This window comes from Schistocerca piceifrons, chromosome 5 (genome assembly GCF_021461385.2).
Source record: "Schistocerca piceifrons isolate TAMUIC-IGC-003096 chromosome 5, iqSchPice1.1, whole genome shotgun sequence".
NCBI lineage: Eukaryota > Metazoa > Arthropoda > Insecta > Orthoptera > Acrididae > Schistocerca > Schistocerca piceifrons.
The window spans coordinates 480,915,854-480,936,084 of record NC_060142.1 but is presented as its reverse complement, the minus strand read 5'-3'; the positions used below and the strand labels follow the sequence as shown (position 1 = coordinate 480,936,084).

The following is a 20,231-nucleotide window of genomic DNA, read 5'->3' as shown; positions in this document are numbered from 1 at the left end:
ACATACACTGCAATTGTAGTAAAAGCAGTTACCTGAAACTGGATAAGTATGATCCATACTTTCTATAGCTACTTGCTTGTTGATAGTTGCAGATTTATTGTGCATCTTATTTTCACATCTTCTCATGACAATAAGAAATAGATATTCCACACAAAACATTACTGCAAATGAAATCTTAAAACAATAATAATAATAATAATAATAATAGAGTGGAAAGGTTAATGAGCAGCCAAGATGAGTTGATCCCAATGGGTAACTGACTAAAGACGATCATATTGACAAGTTTAGCAACAGCTAATCTTACAATGAAATGCATCACCTTCACTACAGATGACAATTAATTTATGTTGACTTTATACACAACAAACACACTGATTGTACAAAATCCATTTGATTTATAATTTCAAAGCCATAAAACAATACTCATTTGTGGGGACAGTTTGTTATGCTGGAATAAACCATGCAAATAAGAATGGCTGCCTTGAAACCTTTGCCTGGCTATTGGATGGTCTACAACAAATTGTCATGACCTCTATTTCTCCTGGAACTTTCCTTTTTGATGCTGTTCTCACTGAAATGAAAGTATAGTTTATTTAAAAAGAAAACTGCATATAGAACACTTGTGTGCCCCATTCTTGAGTACTGTTTGAGTGTTTGGGATCCCCATCAGCTCTGATTAAAGGAAGCCATCAGAGTAATTGTGTTATGTAAGTGGTCCGTGAACCCAAATGGGAATCCCCAGAGGGTAGGAGATGTTCTTTTTGTGAAACACTATTGAGAAAGTTTAGAGGACGGGGATTTGCAACTGACTGCAAAATGATCCTGCTGCCACCAATCTACATCTCGTGTAAGGACCACGGGGACAAGTTAAATCAGGACTCAGACAGAAGCATACAGACAGTCATTTTTCCATCATTCCATTTGCGAGTGGAACAGAAAAGGCAATGGCTAAGAGTGGTACATGGTGGCCTGCGGAGTACATTTGTAGATCTAGAAATGAATTCGTATTGTATTTGTCCAAAAAGGAAGATGATTCTGTACAAATTACAGCTGCTGCTGAATCTTATAAACTTTCCTGAAATAATTTCAGAGTCAGAATTATGTGTTAGAGTCCACTAGCCAGTATTATGGACTATGCTGTAACTGTTGAAAAGTGTGGAAAACTACATGAAAAAAGTGGCCAACATTGTTCAGTATACTGCATCAAAACACAATTATTAAAGTAATAGTCTTTTTTATGCTTGGATTGACAATAAGATAAAATTTCTTGAAAGAAGTAATTTCTCTGCATCAGGCACTGTTTTGTAAAAGCCCAAAACAATAAAATAAATTGTTTGTTTTGAATAAAAGAAAGCAACAGCACGATGCAGAAGAATGACTTCCTTCAAGGTATGCATTTAATACTTCTAGTTGATACTGTTGAGTAGTCTTTGTGTAGTAGCTACCTCGTTTTCAGAGCACTTGTATATCTACCAATATTTTGAAAAATCCCTCCAACAGCACATTAAGGTTGTGAGGCATCAACTGTGCTGCCAATAAAGTGAATGATCTATTACCATCAGCCATTGAGGTTGTCAATAATTAAAGTCCAGTTTCAAAACGCTGTAGAAAGAGAATCACTGCTCAGAATGATCTCAGATTTTAACAGTGTACTATTGACACAGGGGGAAACATCAAGAAACACACACACACAACAACAACAACAAAACTGCATCAGCAGATAAAATTGTAAGCATCTTATCATAAATGGGGTAGGCTACAAAAGACAGATGAATCACAATTCAACGGACATGGTTTGAGCTGCACGTTACACCATCCATATGGTTCAATGTGCCCGACTGCATAAGTTCAGCGTCAACAGTTGCGGAATTGTTAGTTAGGCAAGTCCATCCACCATTGAAGGGGAAAATTGGTTTTTAATTGTCCCAAGACCAAAAGCTACATTGAAAGCAAAATGGCATGTTTTCGATTTCCCTGGGACTAAAAACTACATAAAAAGCAAAATAACATTAGTTTTTAATTATATTGTGCCAAAAACCAAATAAAAATCAAAATAACATTGCTTTTTTAATTGTTCTGAGGCCAAAAAAACAAATAAAAAGCAAAATGACATCAGTTTCTAATTGACATGAGACTGGCGCAAGACATGTTCATTGAAATCGAGAAACCGCATATTTTACTACAGATCAGAGTGTCTCGGGGGTCATGTGTTTCGCAATGTGTGCCTTCAATTCAGTTACGTTCATAATTGGAGTGCTGAACACATCATCTTTCAGGTAACACCACAGCCACAAATCATACAGATTAAGACCAAGTGATCTGGTTGGCCAGGCTGTAGGGAAATGGCAGCTGGTAATTCTACCATTTCCAAAATACCTCTGCGGCAGCCACTTCACTGGTTGTGCAGCGCGTGGAGGAGCACCATCTAGCATAACAATGATCCTACCCACACATCCACGCTGTTGAAGGGTCGAAATGACATTAGTGTGCACGAGGCTGTCATAGAATTTACCAGTGGCTTTACAGGTAACAGGACCTGCAGGACTCATCTCCTAAAAAAAAAATACAGCTCTTCAATAAACTATGCCATCAACCTGCATCACACAGTCACATTTGCAGAATGAAATGATAGCGGTTGATGTTTGTGTGGATTTTCTGTTGCTCATATTCTGCATATTGGCATGTTATGGTAGGTGAAAATGGGCTTCCTCTGCACACAGAAAGTTCCATGGCCATTCATTGTTCACTTCCATGTGAGCAAGAAATGCCAAAGCAATTGTTTGTCTTGCTGGCAGGTCAGCAGGAAGCAACTCCTGAATATGGTGATTTTGTATGGATAGCAGTGCAGTATGTTTCACAGAATTTTATGCACCATGCTCACAGGCATGTCCAACATTCAGACAATTTCCCATGCACTGCAGGTTTGCACACCACTGCTCGACCCCTCATGCAGTGCTGTGGCCACATTTTCAACAGATGTCAGATCAACTGCTTTCCTCCCTCTGCCACATTGCACTTCAAAAGAACCTGTCTTTTTGAATTTTGTAATCGTTTTGAATTTTGTCATCATTTTATCCAGGCCCTTAGCAGACATCAACCCAATGCCTTTTTTTGTACCCTTCAATGTGCAGAACCTCTGCAGGGCTGCGGGCGTACAGTCACTGTTCTTGTAAAAGATCTTTACCAGCAGCATATGATCCTTCATGGAGACAGTCATTTGGGCAACTCAAACAGAAACTGAGGAACAACTGTGTGTGGTGCATCTGTTGGTGTGCATATTCCGATGCTTGCAGTGCCATCTATTGGTCAAATATCCTCCTCCCCCCATCACCCCATGATTTTGTTTCCCCCTGCATCAATAATATGGTGCTCAAATTTGATGTCATTCCAAGCAGTCTCTTTCTACAGCATTCTGAAACTTTAATTATGGACACCCTGTATGTTTGGCAAACAAACATGAAGTCATTTTTTTTTTGTAAATTTTTCCATACACCATATCTTGAATGACATAATTCATCCTAAACTCACAGAAATGGAGATTCTTAAGAATATGGCTAAAATATTAATGACAGTGTAAAGATCGGAATGGAAGTTCTGATTCTTTTTCAGATCAATTGACACAGTTTACAGTATTCCAAGACTTGAGTGTCATTTATTATGCATGCTTTCTTACATTTGCAGGTGCCTGCTGTTTGAAAAAACAAAACGAATGATGGATCATCTAATGCGGGTGTTTACACTGATTCTGAAGTTCTGTGAAATGGTGCGCAGTGGCCTTAAGATGGATGATTTACTAAAAACGTTTAATGACTATCAGAAGGCTGTCAATTATTGGTTGCATTTTGTTAGCCGTATGGCAGACAGTGGTTTCCAACCACACTTTGCAAATCTTGTGTTAAGCCTCAATGTAAGTGGCTATTATAAGAATGTATAATGCCAACTAGTGAAATGTTTAATAAGACTGTTGTTGCACCCAACTTTGTAGTCTGTTTTTATTCATGACTGTGTATATAAGCTTTTTTGTAACAATTTCTCATTTATGCTTGTAAATAGTTATTACAATTAAACTAAATTTGAAAATAACCTATAACTAAATGTCGAAGCTGTGCTCAGACACTATGCCAACACATGTGAAGACTGTCTGCAGATTGTTAATGATTTGTGCTCGGTCATGAATATAAATTCAAATTGAGTTGGCAGTCAAAATAAGTATGAGAGACACAAAGAAAAAGAACAGGGATTAGTTTTGCTGCTTTGCGATCCTTGCGATGATATAGAACAACGACTGTATAAATTAGAAACAACTGCCATGTTGGGGAACATTGAGAGAGAGAGAGAGAGAGAGAGAGAGAGAGTACTTGAAAACTCAGTGAGTGGGACAGTTTGACATAGAACATGGCCATGGTGTTGTCAAATCTTGTACTGCCCAGTTGAGTGATAGTTAGGCACAAAGTGGTTCAAACATGAGATTTCGATACATTTTGCTACAGCCAACCTATTTCCAAAGTAACTTCATGTATGAGCCTCTTATAGGCTATCTTGCTAAGGGTATACAGTGAGTACTTCAAAAAAGATAAAGTAACAACATTTGGCCATTGGAGGTAATGTTGTCCATTTTCTTTCAAATAATTAGCCTAGCACAGTGATTTTTCAATAATTTCTTTCATGAACTCATCATACAAGGGTTTGTCTAAGTACCTTATCCCACAGCCCCTTCATTTTATGCATCTTCCAAAGTCTCCATGTCAGTAGTGTGATATGTCTCAGTTCTCACAGGGAACTAGTCATTGACAAACTAGATATTCAACCATTACCATGTGTTGTTGTGACTTTATTTCTCATGAACCATCCTTCAAAAAAAGCAAAGGAAAGCCAGCAGTTGTTTGTAGAATTTTATCTTTCTTTATTTTCATGTCATACCCCACAAAAAATATTATATTGATTTACATGTCAAAGTGAAGTTATTCGTTTTTGTTAGAACACCTGTATGCTTACTGACACATCAAAATGCATCCGAGATATTTGAAGTGAGAGGCACAGAATTTTTTATGACATTAATTTGAGAAGTCAAGACTTGAAAGTATTGCCAAATGCACAAGCACAAGTTTCAAGTGCTTCTAAATACGTAAGCACTCACTGAACCAGAAAGCATTATTAATCTATTTACTGGTAGTGTTGGTTTTGCCTGTAATGTTTGAAGTCCCCCCCCCCGCCCCCCAATTTACCTTGTGAGTGTTCCCTGCTAGTCTTGCCTCAGCATCTTGTGATGAATCCCCACAGAAAACCCCTGTACTCTCCACTGAGGTGGGCAAGCATCTGTAGCTGCGCAGTAATGTTTTCAGTAGTAGCCCTGTAAGACTAAAGATACAAACAAAAAAAGACAGGCTGTTTTTTTGTGTGTGTAAAAAAGTTTGAGACTGATTGTTGTTCATACTGTTTTCAAACTGGTCCTCAAGTCATCTTTGGAGGCATTTTGTAGTTGATTGCTTAATAAAAGAAAAGATCTTTCTTGCATTTTAAATCATTGTGAGTTAAATAAATTTAAAGAAATGAAAGATCCAGGCAGTAGTTTGTACAGGTCACCCATAAATCAACAGGACCTGCTGTAAAGAAATCAAGAAAAGTTAAAGTTATAAACTTGCAGAAACATAAATGTCGTGGAAGAAATTTGGAATTGAAAATTGCATAATCCTGAGCAAGAACAGATACTAGTAACTGATAATATAGAGGTCCGATTACACCAAAATTGAACCTAAAAGTGATAGTCATGCTTGCCTCAAAAGTATGTTTTGACCATGAGAACCAGTGAAAGATTAACAAACAGGAAGGAAGTAATTGAACCTAGTGATTAAGAAGCTTCTGTGTAATAAATAGTGAATTAGAAGTATATTTCTATTGCACATACAGTTGTAGCAGTGGTAGATTACATGTATTTACAGTAATTAAATATCAAATAGTGATAATGATCATCATCCCAAGGTCAGTAAACCAAGTACTGTAATATTGTATTAGATAACAGTCAATATTTTATAGGGAATTCTTACACAAGGTTTCCATCAATTTAGAGGATAAAAATAACTAAATGCATTGTTATGTTTTACTTGAGCAGCAAACACAGCTAAACCTAATCTCAGTCTCTGTAGTGCCAGCTAAAGCATGTGCCAGAAACATTATTCTTCATTGAGAAACATTTAATAACTGAACCTGGCTCAGTAAAGCTTATATGTCGCATACAACTATTTCTTCCATAAAGCAAGTGCCAGAAGTCAGGTGTTTTTGATTAAATGTACAGTGAAAAGTCAGATAATCATAATTTTTCATTGAAAAACATGTGTTAAACAATCTGCTTTAACTAAAATATGTTGTCACAATGAAAAGATGTGGGAACTACCATCATACTGAGATATGGTCAACAGTGTGAGGACTGCTTGTACTTTTTTCATGTTGGCTGCCATGAGGCAGTCATCTTTAGTGGAGATGAGGCCAGCCTTTGGCCCTGTAACCATTGTGTTATTGCTTTGTTATTATGCAGAAGGAGCAGTTGATCTTAAAACTAAAAGCTTATCTCACAGTAACACAGACTGATTTACAGCAATCTTGAGCTGCAGTTAGTGTTGCTGTGATTAAGAACAGAGCTAGATGGCTGGAATTTCATAAAATCTGTCATGTCTGGCAAGGGATTTAAGAGAAACTGAAAGTCTGGTACCTATATTCTCATTGCTCTGGAGACTGGACAAAAATGTACAGACAACCCATCGAATTCAGGAACAATCTGACAGAAAAAGGAAAAAAATGCAAGCTGAAGCAAGGAGGAGTCAGAGGGTTAAAAAATCAAGGTGGTCCTTCTGGAGTGGGTAGTCGTGGAAGGGAAATGTCCAAGTTAGTAAAAAACTTCCTAATAGGAAACACCAGGTATGGAATGTTTTAAGCCATTTGTGGGGATCAGTGATGTTATCTGTGATTCAGACTCCCTAGGAAAAGGTCTTGATAAAGAAGCTCATGTATAAATCATTAGGGGCACTGGGAGCAGTTCATACCATAATCACAACTGTGCAATTCAGGACGACATCAGACACATCACTAGGTATGCTCCCCACACAAGTGTGAAGGCTGTGTCACTCTTTAAGAAATACAAGCCCTAGATGAAACTTTATGTTGGACATGTCAGTGCAGAGTTTCAGGAGTTACTCAACAGAGTAGGGTGATCACAAATGGATGTGACTGATTTGCCACCCCTCACACGTCTGCACAGCACACAGTATGGCCTACATTTGAGTGTTTCCAGAAAAAGGGTACATGCATAACTAATTTCCAGAACCATTCAGTTTAACCTGAGGACTTTGTCTCCAGTCAGTGTGACTTTCAATGTTTTCACTATAGTGGCTGGCATAAAAATAAGCGGCCGAAGGTCATTCCACCTTTGTATGGCACTGCAAATTTGTAAAGATTTCAAGTTCACTTTTGATAATTTAAAAAATATAGTTGAAAATGAAAGAGGAGCACTTGCAGAGCGGGATAGGAACACCAAAACTAATATGCTACAAACGCTTAAAGAGAGTGGAAAATATATGAAATGGAGATTGCAAAGGAAGTGATCAAAAGGAAGACCAATGGATAGATGGCTGAAATTTGTGGAGGAGTGTGTGGAAAAAAAGAGGCAAGAACTGACCTGAGTGAACAGAGAAAGATGGTGGGAAAACAGGATGCTTATGTTCCTGAGTGGGGCTGGAAACAGTGGTGGTGGTGGTGGTGGTGGTAGTGGTGGTGGTGATGATGATAAGTAGTTAGTACTACTTGACAAAATGCACAGGTCCTTGTATTTATAATCTGTGAAACTTACTTGGTTATCATGAAAAAAAATTTAAAGTTTTGATTACAACTGGGATGTAAGTGTTACTTTGTATTTCAGCCAGGATGATGCCTTGTGAAATCAAGTTGAAGAAAATTAAGAGAAATTCTGAAGCTTTGTGTTTACCTTCAGGAGCAATCAGATATACAAAATATAAAAGAATATGAGGTAAAAATGTAACATGAAGAGTTTTGCCAATATTTGTCAAATATGGTAATAAAATGTGTGTGTGTGCGAGTGGATACCTGTCCTTTTTCCCCCCTAAGGTAAGTCTTTCCGCTCCCGGGATTGGAATGACTCCTCACCCTCTCCCTTAAAACCCACATCCTTTCGTCTTTCCCCCTCATTCCTGATGAGGCAACAGTTTGTTGCGAAAGCTTGAATTTCGTGTGTATGTTTGTGTTTGTTTGTGTGTCTATCGACCTGCCAGAAATTGAAGACTATTCTGAAACAGGCCCTGTGCCTGGCTACTTATCGACCTGGCCAACATCTTGTTCTTGCCCGGATGCCTCTCAATATGGGGTTGGTGCAGTCCTTGCGCACCGTTTTTCTGATGGTTCTGAACAACCCATTGCTTATGCCTCCAAAATGCTCACGAATGCCCAACAAAAATATTCTCAAATTGGAAAGGAAGCTTTAGCCATTGTTTATGCTCTTCATAAGTTTGGGGTTTTTCTCTATGGATCCAAATTTCATCTTGTTACGGACCACAAACCACTCTGCACACTGCCTCCAGTGTTGGGCTCTTTACTTGTCTCGTTTCAATTATGAGATTCATTTCTGGCTGACAGCTCAACATGCGGATGCCGATGCACTGTCTCGCCTTCCCATGGGTCCTGATCTGGCATTCGATAGGGACGAACTTTTGTGTTTCCACCTGGATGTTGCCGAGCAGCAGGTTGTGGGCGGGTTCCCCATCACCGGGGACCGGCTAGTGGCTGCTATGGGTTCTGACCCTACCCTCTCCCGGGTTTCACGCTGTATCCAGAAGGATTGGCCAGATCGTCCGTCCGCTAAGATTTCTGATCCGTTGCGGAACTACTATGCTTTGCATTACCGCCTCATGGCTAGGGATGGTGTTATCGTCCTTTCCACTGAAAATGCTTCGCCGTGTTATGGTACCTGCATCTTTGTGTGCTTCGGTCTTGCGCCTCCTTCACCAAGGGCACTGGGGTCTCTCTCTCACAAAATCTCTGGCACGCTGTCATGTGTACTGGCCCGGCATCAACTCTGAAATCGTACACATGGTCGCTGCCTGCGGCCCTTGTGCATCACAGGCCGCCACCCTGAAGTCATCTTTGTCACATTGGCGTTTGCCTGAGAAGCCCTGGGAGCATATTCATGCTGACTTCGCGGGACCTTTTTTAGGTACTTACTGGCTTCTCGTTATTGATGCCTACGGGTCCTTTCATCGTCCGTTGCACGTCACCTACCACTGCGGCAACCACCAATGCTCTAGCTCACATTTTCTCTTTGGAAGGCCTTCCCTCTACTCTTGTTACTGATAATGGTCCAAAATTTGCCTCTTCCGATTTTGCAGATTTTTGTGCCCGTCACGGCGTCATGCATGTCACAGCCCCTCCGTTCCATCCACAGTCAAACGGTGAGGCTGAACGACTGGTCCGCACATTTAAGGCTCAGATGAGGAAACTCCTGACTTCTTCTGCTGCTGATGATGTGCTTCTCCAATTTCTGGCTTCTTACCGTTTCACCCCCATGGGCGACCACAGCCCGGCTGAGCTCTTACATGGCCAACAGCCCCGCACGCTACTTCATCTTCTGCGGCCTTCCACCTCACAGCCGTGGGTGCCTTTGCTTGGCCAGTTCACCGCCGACGACCTTGTATGGGTACAGGGATATGGCAGGCAGCCAAAATGGAGTCCTGGCCGCATCTTACAACACCGTGGCCAACGCCTGTATGAAATCCAGACGGACACGGGTGTTGCAGTGTGTCATTCGGACCAGCTTCGGCCTCGTGTGCTGGCAACGCCTGTTCCGGATGCCGCTACATCACCTTCGGCTCTACCTGATGCTTGGGATACTGGAATCTCTCATTACTCACAACGCAGTCCTCTCACAATCATTTCGGTGCCGGCACAAGAACTGACGCCACCAGCAGACGTGCCCATGCAGGAACGAGATGACCATCATCTGTCTGAGACACACTACTTGCCTCCTTCTCCTACGGACGCGGACACATCACCCATGTCTCCTGTTATAACAACCGGACTTGCCGCAACGGGCAGATTGGTGCACGGTGCCCCAGGAGATTTGACCCCCACGTCTCCTGTCATCTCGACCCGTTATAATTGGGGACACTTCCGTCCGTACAGGAAGCCTCCTCCTCGAGACTTCACGGCCAGTCAAACAACACCTATGGACATTAGCAATCTACAGGCCACCTCCATCAAGACCTGTGCAAAAAATTCAAAGGGGGGAAAAGTGTTGTGACTGGCCGATCTTTCAAAGTGCCTCCGCGCAGTTACGCGCGTCCTCTACATGTGGCGCTGTCTGCCAGCCATGCAGCAGCAGTGTCACCTAAGCGACCAGCCAGCCAGCAGCCGCTAGACTTGGACTCAGTTATGATTTGACTGTTAAAGTGTACTCACATCTTACTCTGTTTACTTGATCTGTGACTGTCATGTATTGCGTCTTCCTTGAAATAAAAATGGTTCAAATGGCTCTGAGCACTATGGGACTTAACTGCTGAGGTCATCAGTCTCCTAGAACTTAGAACTACTTAAACCTAACTAACCTAAGGACATCACATACATCCATACCCGAGGCAGGATTCGAACCTGCGACCGCAGCGGTCGCACGGTTCCAGACTGTAGCGCCTAGAACCGCTCGGCCTTCCTTGAAATATATTTGTTCAACTTGAAGTTATAACAGTTTTCATGACCATTGATCGTTTTTCTCGATTTTTGGCAGTGTTATCAATGCCAACCCAGTGAGCTAGCACTGTGGTGCAGGCGTTAGTAAATAACTGGATATTGAAGTTTTGGGTACCTGATATCATAGTTATGGATCAGGGCACAAACTTTGTCTCAGATTTAGTGAAACAACTATGCCAATAGTTGCATATACAGAAGTCCATTTCATCTGCGGACTAATGAGAGAACCGAATGCATGCACAAGATAAGTGCAAAAATGTTTAGTTTTTGTGTTAATTCCAGGCACAATGACTGGGACACATGTCTTTCCTATGTCTTGTGGACTTATAATTTGAAGGTCCATACTGCAGGGGGTTTATTGGCATTTAAGGTAGTGTATGGCAGGAAGATGCCATCTCCCTTTGAAATTTAGACTCCTAAGTAAGGGCCAGGTGGTGAGTCACTAAGGATGTTTGCCGGAAGAAGATTGATATAATGGCAAAGGGCCTTACTTGCATTTGAGGGACCTGGGTTCAATCCCCACACCAGCCACTAAATTTGGGTTTTCCATAATTTTCTCTACCACCTTGAGCAAATGTAGGGATGAATCAATGAAGTGGCTATGCACACTCCCTCCTCTAGTGATAAAGCTATAACTTTCTGACCTTTTTTGCTAAGAATATTCTTCCTTTGTATGTTCATGGATATTTATATAATGCATAAAAGTTTGAAGTAAATCATTCAAGAACTTTCTGAGATTTTTGGTAACCACATTTCCCCTTCATCTGCCTACATTGACCGAAAAAAAGTCACAACACCAAGAAGTAGTTGTCTACATGAGCAAGAGTTGGCAGGTGTGTTTCTACATCTGAATCCCTACACACCAAAGGAGAAAACAAAGAAATTTTTAACAAAGTACCAAGGACCTTACCAGGTTGTGGAGATGATTCTACTAGTCAATTTGAAGATACAGTTTCCCACAAAAATGTCTGTTGTACACATCAGTCACATAAATCCATTTAAAGGAATGATGGAGGTGATACTGCAGTTATTGGCAACCAGCCAGGAGGAGAAAGTTACAAGGGCTAGAATAGAAAGAAAGGAACTGAAATTGGTGACCAATGTACAGTGCATGATGTGCCATATAGTTTCAGATCACATAAATAAGTTGTATTATTGTAATTTGTTGGGGGTTCTTCAGGTTAGTATGTCTGAGAGTGTATATTTTTATTGCCATAGTGATATTTTTTCCAGAGTTGCTAGTTCTATTCATATTGTTATTATTGGTGTGTGTGTGTGTGTGTGTGTGTGTGTGTGTGTGTGTGTGTGTGTCAGGAGGAGGGAGATGGTGACAGAGTAATGTCTTTCTGCAGGAGGCAATGTTTCATGCTGTAAATGGGCATCATAGTCCCATATTGGTTACACTTTGGGAATTAATGATGGTATTGTGTCAAGCAGAAAAGCAGTATCTTGTGGAGTTACAACATATAGCCAAAGTGTCACAGGAAAATCTGGCACAGTTCTTCCATACGGCTAGGGCTGAGGTGGAAGGAGATGTGGCCATGGTGTGTATAGTAATCTGTGCACCTTTTACCACAAGAACCTTGGAGTTTCAATGCTACACCATTCACCCATATACTGTGAAATGGGGGGGGGGGGGGGATATAGGGGATCTGGGTGGAGGTGAGAACACAGGAAGTATTGTTAGTCTCAAAGGACAAGCAGACTCATATGGTAATATCATGGGTGAAGACAGCAAGGAGCGCACATGAGAAGGTTGTTACCTGTCCAGGTGGTTAGGTACTGACTGATATGCAGACATGTGAAATGAGTTTGTATCTGGGGGAAGTAAATGGGACGAGTTGTGGGAAGAGGCTTCTGCCAGTTCAAAATTACTTTCACAGAATGGTAATGTATTGGTTATACTCAGTATTCACACTGGAATCCATACAGCTGAATTGCTGGAAAGGAGGAAGGTTGGTAGGGTTGAGAAAACTCGAGCTTTGGGAAAGTGAAATGATTATTAATGGCATACCTTGGGAGATAATCAGGATGGACTTTCATCTTCTGGCTGCACTCACACGTGACATTGTCACAGAATACATTGTATTGGCCAGAAGCATCTCTGACGATACTGATTGCTCAAAATTTAATGTATTTAAGTACATTCAGTCCAGAGTGTATGTACTCCTTGAATAAATTAATAGAGTCCTGGCTGTGACGCATGGCTTCCTGCTCCGGTGAGAAGACCCTCCAATGTGTGGTGCTTGCGGCGTCCAGGTCACTGTGCGCCACGTTTTATTGGATTGCGTTTTATTTTCTGACCAGCGGGCCGCAGCTGACTTGCCAGCGGACCTGCCAACTCTTTTAGGCAACACTCGGATGAATGTGGTTAAAGTTTTAAAGTTCTGTGCCATGTCAAATGTTTTTACAACGATTTTAGGGACAGGATTTTAATTTGCTCACTGTGTGACAAGCTTGCTCATATTTTATGTAAGTAGCCAGCCAGTGACAATTTCAGTGGCATTCTTGTTGCTATGTTTTCCCTTTCCTTCAGTTTTACTTTCTTATATAGCATTTTTTCTTTCTTTTCCTGCTTTCTTTGCGTGTGTGTTTCAGTTTTCTTAGGTCTGTCCACATTCGTTCCTTTTAATGTGTGGCGGGGCGCTGATGACCTCGATGTTGAGCGCCCATGAACCCCAACACACACACACACACACACACACACACACACACACACACAATAGAGTCCTGGAAAGGGAGACTTTTGATGTAATAAATGTGGCAGCATCTACACCATTTTCAGGAACAGCTGCAGCAGCACAAAATGTTAGCAGAAAGCGTATCGGCCACCAATTGTGGCATGTTTCTGGCAAGCTTTTGCATACTGTACTTCTGGGTCAAACGCAAGCAGGTACAGGTTGTAGATGTGCCAACACAGCAATTATTGGTAGAATTATTGACTGACACTGATGTAATTAATATCTAAGAGTATAAAAGGGGTAGATGGTAGATAGTTGGGGGGGGGGGGGGGCAATAAAAGTGTGGGGAAAAGGTCCATGTTGGAGCACTACTTTGTGAATTGGGTGGGTTGTCCTCAATATGTAAATTATTATAATTAAGGTAGTTTAGTGGGAGCCTGATATTAAAGATTTGGGACAAATCTTCTCAGAAGTGAGGATGAATGCTGCACCACGAATAAGTATAGACTTGGATTTGGGAAATTCTTGAAAATTTTACACAGTTATGGCTGGAAGGTAGAAGTTAAGGGACCAATGGACACATCAGGTAGCAGGCACTGGCAATTTTGTTATTAAGCAAACAGTTCTGTGAGGTAGGTTTATGACACCTCATGCAGGTGAGGAAACACAGCCTTGCAGACACTATAAGTAAGTGTGGAGACAGGTATGAGCACACAGGTGCAACACAGGGCACTGACATGCTATAAAAACATGTACATTGCAGTTAAACAGCACCTAGTAACCTGTATGTAAGGGCTGAAGTGGGATGAAAAATGTTGACGTTATAATTATCACGGGACACTCCACTCACCCTATCCGGAGGGACTATATCAGAAGCATAGGAAAAGGAGTATAAATAAGGGAGCTCACGGGCTCAGGAAAGCTGCCACATCACCACTTTGTTGGTATCTGGAACCAGGGAGAATGACAATTGTTTAAATTGCAGGCCAACCACGATGACCACCTTGTGATGAATTTCAGCAGCCAGCTGGATTAGTCTCCCAAGCTCAGCAGTATGGATGCACCACAGCCATGGTGAGGCAGGTCTAAAACTTGGTGCTGCACAGGTGAGGGGAGTAGGGGGGCATCCAGTCTCTGCTCACTGGGTGACGTCGTCTGATGGACTGCAAGCTGCCGTCTGTAAGGGCAGAGCCGGCGAGCAAACTCACAGTCTCTCAGGTCCAAGGCTGTCCTCAATCATAGACTGAGCCACCTTGAGCAGGTGGCTGGAGCTGCTGAGGCTCTACTATAATGACGGCTGTTGACTGTTACCCTTCGGTGCTCTAAGTGGTGATCTGAATTGTCAGAGTGAAGTTTGACACTGCTAAAGTGAAGTTTGACACTGCCAGAGTGAAGTTTGACACTGCCATAGTGAAGTTTGACACAGTCCATAATAATAATAACAATAATAATAATGCATTCACTGTCCATTTAATCATTGGAAACATTCACTAAATTACAGAATGATTTCCTGGATGTGAAATTTAGATAAAACTTGGCACATTTTATGGCCAGTGATTTGTGCAGACTCATCTGTGTGCTTTGTGCAGTATTGTTAGGCACAGATCTTGGCTAAATCATGACCTTCCACAGATTGACTGAAATGGCTTCTGAGAAACTTCATATAGATTTACAATAACTTGACTTTCATTCAGCTATTGTTGTTTGCTCTCTTTTTACAAATTACAATTAAAGATTTCCATTTCTGAATAACTGAATAGTGAAAGAAGATTTGTTGAGCTAATGTCTTTTAGATACAATGATAATTTCTATTAAATTATGCTGTTTAGTTTGCCAAAATTTGGGAGTCTATTTCAGTAACAATGTTTTGCATAAAAGTGCTAATTGCTCTGAAACTGAATGAATGTAAGTCTTTCTAACATGTTATCATCATTAGCTCTATAAGCACTTCATTTATTTACACTCCTGGAAAATGAAATATGAACATATTGGCGCAAGTGAATAAGACTCACCATACTTGCACTAAACATTACGAGAGGGTGGTGCATGCGATGATCAAATGCGCAGCACTGCAGACACACCAGGAACCACGTTATTGGGTGTGGGATGTTGCTAGCTGTGCAGCAGTTGGTCACCACCAGAGCCAATGGCAGCCAGTTTGCCGTGGCATAGGGGGCTCCATCTGTGTCTGCAACATTGTTAGCATGCCCTGACAGTGCGTATGTGAACTGTCTGTGCAATTGATGGAGTTTGAGTGAGGGCGTCTAGTGGGCCTGAGGGAGTCTGGGTGGACGTACCATAGAATTGGGCCACACATGGGGCATGAGGTCTCTACAAGGCATCGATGTTGTTGCCAGTGTTCAGCAGAAGGTGCACATGCCCATCGACCTCGGTCTGGACAGCGGCGACACAGTTGCACGCCATGACTGTCGCATCCTACGAAGTGCCATATTGGGCCACACAGTCACTTCGCAACAGCTTAGGGCACCGTTGCTCCAGAGGTATCAGCAAGAACCACTAACAACTTTCTCCATGAAGCAGAGTTATGGTCCCACATAACATTAGGGTGTCTTCAGCTCATGCCGCAGCATCATTCAGCCCGCCTCCAGTGGTGTCACGATAAGCATTTATGGAAGGACAAATGGAGACTTGTCATCTTCAGTGATGAGAGTCACTTCTGCCTTGGTGCCAATGATGGTCATACACGTGTGTGGCGTCATGCAGATGAGTGTGAAAATCAAGAGTGCATACGACAGAGGCATACACAGCCAACACCCGGCATCATGGTGTGGGGGGCAATATCCTGTACTCCTCTGGTGATCGTTGAGGGAACATTGAACAGTGCACAGTACATTAAAACTATCATCCAACGCATCATGCTACTGTTCATGGACTGGCAAGGTGATGTGCTTTTCCAACAGGTCAGTGCACATCTACATGTATCCCATACTACCCAATGTGCTCTTGAATGTGTACATCAACTACCCTGGCCAGCACAAACCCCAGATCTGTCCCCCATTGAGCATGTTTGGAACAGGATGAAATCTCATCTTTTGCGGTCTGCATGTTCAGCATAAACTCTGGCCGAACTGAGGCACTAGGGGAAATTGCATGGCAGGCCATTGTGCAGGACTACAGTCAGCACATCTAAGATCATCTCCATGGAAGAATTGCAGCCTGCATTGCTGCAAAAGGAGGGCATACACAGTACTAGCACTGACACTGTGCATACTCTATTGACTGTACTCACATGCGTCTGGCTCTGTCTGTGTGATCGTGAGTTGTATATGTCCTCAAGAACGTGTCAGTAAAATTTACTGCTTCTTGGGCAATGAATGCATGATGTTCATTTTTTATTTTCCAGGAGTGTATGTAAAATTTTGATGTATTTTGTCAGGAAGTTAGCGATCAGGTATTTGTTTACACATGGACAATGATAACAAAGTTTGAAATTACTGTTATTTATAATTAGCACAATTTTTAGGCAAGTTTGTCCCACCAATGGATTCTAACTAACCAAACGAATGTTATAGATAATAAAGTTATGTCGAATAAGCCCTGAGTTAGTATTCATGATTTTTGGTACTGCACATATGTCATATAAGTGATCATATCGATGATATTTGCAAAAAATAAAACAAAATGAAATAAACAAAAAAAATTTTGGCTGCAAGAAAGACATAATAGCTCGATGGAATTCACTTGTTTTGTTACAAGGTCAACACAATATTTGTGCTCTTCGTTGTGACAGCTTATTTTATGGCTTTCATTCATGAGTATCATTTGCTGAGATGGATAGGTAGGGGTGCACATCACTCACCTGGCATGGTATGCAACACCACAGAAGCTACCAAGGCAGATGATCAATGAAGAAAACTTGATGCTGTACCATCAACTGAACAGTGAGGCAGTGTCCAGGAATGGGTGACCTCATCATAAGTGCAATGTAACTTTCCATTAAATTATGAGAGGCATTCAATAAGTAAAGTGAAACATTTTTTTTCTGAAAACAGATTGGTTTTATTCAGTATTCCGATACACAATATTCTGGTTCAAATCGCTATTTTTTAACATAATCTGCATACAATGCAGTGGCCTTACACCGCTTTACCGGGAGGGCTTGTATGCCCTCATGGTACTACTCTACTAGTTGACATTGGGGCCAGCATCTTGCTGCATCTATAACCTTCCCATCATCTATGTACCGTTTCCAGGTGAGTGCATCCTTCATTGGGCCACCACAGACAGAATTAGGAAGGAACAAGATTCAGGCTATAGGACCATAGTCCCATGAAGTTTTGTGAGGTCCTCGCAGGTGCGCAAACTTGTGTGAGGCTTTGCATTGTCATGGAAAGGGAGAAATTCATTTGCTTTTTTATGGAAGTTCATTTGCATTTTTATGGAGATGAACATGCTGAAGTTTCTTCAGTTTCCTGAGGGTAGTGCAATACACTTCAGAGTTGATCATTGCACCATGAGGGATGACATCAAACAGAATAACCCTTTCAGAGTCCCAGAAGACCATCACCATGACTTTAACGACTGAGGATGTGGCTTTGAACACGTTCTTCAGAGGAGAGATGATGTGGCATCAACCCATGGACTGCCATTTTGTTTCCAGTTCGAAATGATGAACCCCAGTTTCATCACCTGGGACAATGTTCGACAAAAAATTGTCATGATGAGCCTTGTAATAGGCAAGTAACTCCACACAGATGGTCCTTCATTGTTCCTTATGGTCTTCTGTTAGGCGGTGAGGAACCCAGCGGACACACACCTTTCAGCAGCCCAACTGATGGATGAGTGTTTCAGCACTACCAAAAAAATGTCCAGTTGAGCAGTGAAGTGTATGATTATGATCCATTGATCATCTTGAATGAGAGTGTTTGCATGTTCCAGTTCCAACAATGCAGAAGTCACAGCTGTGTGTGGCCAGTCAGCACATGGTAGACTGGACAGGTTAGCATGACCTCATTGTGATGATGACGGACTCGTTGTGCTTTTGTTCACTGCCAGGTTTCTCTAAGACATTCTGCAAGCACCTATGAATATCTGCAGTGCTCTGGTTTCCTGCCAAAATAAACTCAATGACAGCTCCCTGCTTGGAGTGCACCTCCATTACAGATGCCATTTTGAAGGCTACGTATAGCACCACCACCTATCAGAACTTCATGAAACTATACGGGCTGAAGCAGGAATATCCTATGATGTCCCACAACAAATTCTGCATTTTTTCAACTGAAACTGGGTGAGAAAATAAATGTGTTGCATTACTTACTGAATACTTCTCATATTTATCTGCCCCAAGTCATCACTCCAAGCCTTTGAACAACAAAGACTAAATATTGACTTCCAGCAAAACAGAGCAAAAATGTCATGACTGGTGTTCCTGCACTCTATCAACCATTTCACTTAATTTTATGAAGATACAGGAATCTATCAGGAGGATTTCTGATAAAAAACATTCAGCCTCTTTTAGCAGTACGGCTGTCTCCATACACCTCCAGAAGACATCAACCAAGCAATTGCAGAGCATTTTGGGATGAATACTCATACTTACAACTAAAATCCAGCATTCTGCTACTATCCTGCAAATATGGAAAGAAATGAATTGGACTTCTGAGTAACATAACTCCCCTTCTCCATGTGGGAGATGAAATGGACCCTTTCCGAAGTTTGTGAAATTGCACCCAGTCACAAGCAAATCCAGTGTCATTTTCAAATTATATCAAAGCAAATCCTATAATGTTTCTATTCAGTACAGCACTCATGACAATTTCCCACCCTGTGAAACTAGGCAATTTTTGACACCTCTCCTCAAACCTGCATAGGAACAAACATACCACAGTCATTACAGAAGCACTACCTTCATGAGCTGTATGAGAAAATGTGTGGTTTGGATGGTCAGCCATCATCTGATCTAGACATCAGAAATCGGACAGCTCCTTAGCCACTCTCAGTATGGATTTTAGGGGAAGTCAGTCCATTGTTAAAACCTGACTCTGCCTGAGGAAGCTATATAGCAACTTTTACTCTATATGGATATTATTTACCATAGAGTGTGCAACACTGCTTGGGGCAAAATACTCTAGGGCATCTCCAATAACATGGCCATCTGTCCATATTCACTTGGTCCTTCTTATCACAACACTTTGTGAAGTATCAAGCTAGTGAAGAGATAATGGTGCCCCAATTTAAATATTATCCTCTTTGCCATCACCATAAACAGTATAATTCCCTCAGTAAAGAGACCTGCTCCTTATTTATTTTAGACGATTTTGCAGTTTTTTGTTCCTTCTCCAATGTTGCACCAAGATCTCACCAGTTACAGCTTATGAAGTCACTGTTGCTGCATCTTGATCAATAAAGGCCAACAACAATCTCTGTGAGGTGTGTCAATGTGTGGTTCATCACCACTGAGCTCAACAATGAGTTTTATATAGTTCCTCATTTTTCAGTGCACACCAGAGCATCAGTTGTTAAAGTTACATAATAAAGCCCAAAGATAAAATTACAATATTAAAAGAAGAAGACATTATGTGATCATCAAAGAACATCAGGCTGTTGTTAAGTGTTGTTGGTACATCAGTGGTATTGTTTCTTTGATTATAGATGCAGAGGATAAACATTCAAATTTAGACAGTGTCTGAAGTGGTGACAAGGATACATTACCCAAAAATCTGTGCCACTTTGCATACAAAACTAAATAACCCTTCAACATAGGTATTTTTCACTCCAAAACTAGAGCAATCTACAGTAATCAAATACTCCATATGTATTATGCATTTACTCTGTTACATAGCACTG

General features: G+C 41.4%; 1 protein-coding gene across 1 annotated transcript in view; it reads left to right on the top strand.

The window, feature by feature from the left end:
- LOC124799271 (gamma-tubulin complex component 6) overlaps positions 1 to 3,977 on the top strand; it is a 243,404-nt gene extending 239,427 nt beyond the window's left edge. The window contains exon 17 of the mRNA XM_047262836.1: positions 3,682 to 3,977. Coding sequence (XP_047118792.1) covers positions 3,682 to 3,934 — 253 coding nt within the window. The 3' untranslated portion in view covers positions 3,935 to 3,977. The remainder of the gene's footprint in view (positions 1 to 3,681) is intronic.
- Positions 3,978 to 20,231: the final 16,254 nt, after the last annotated feature.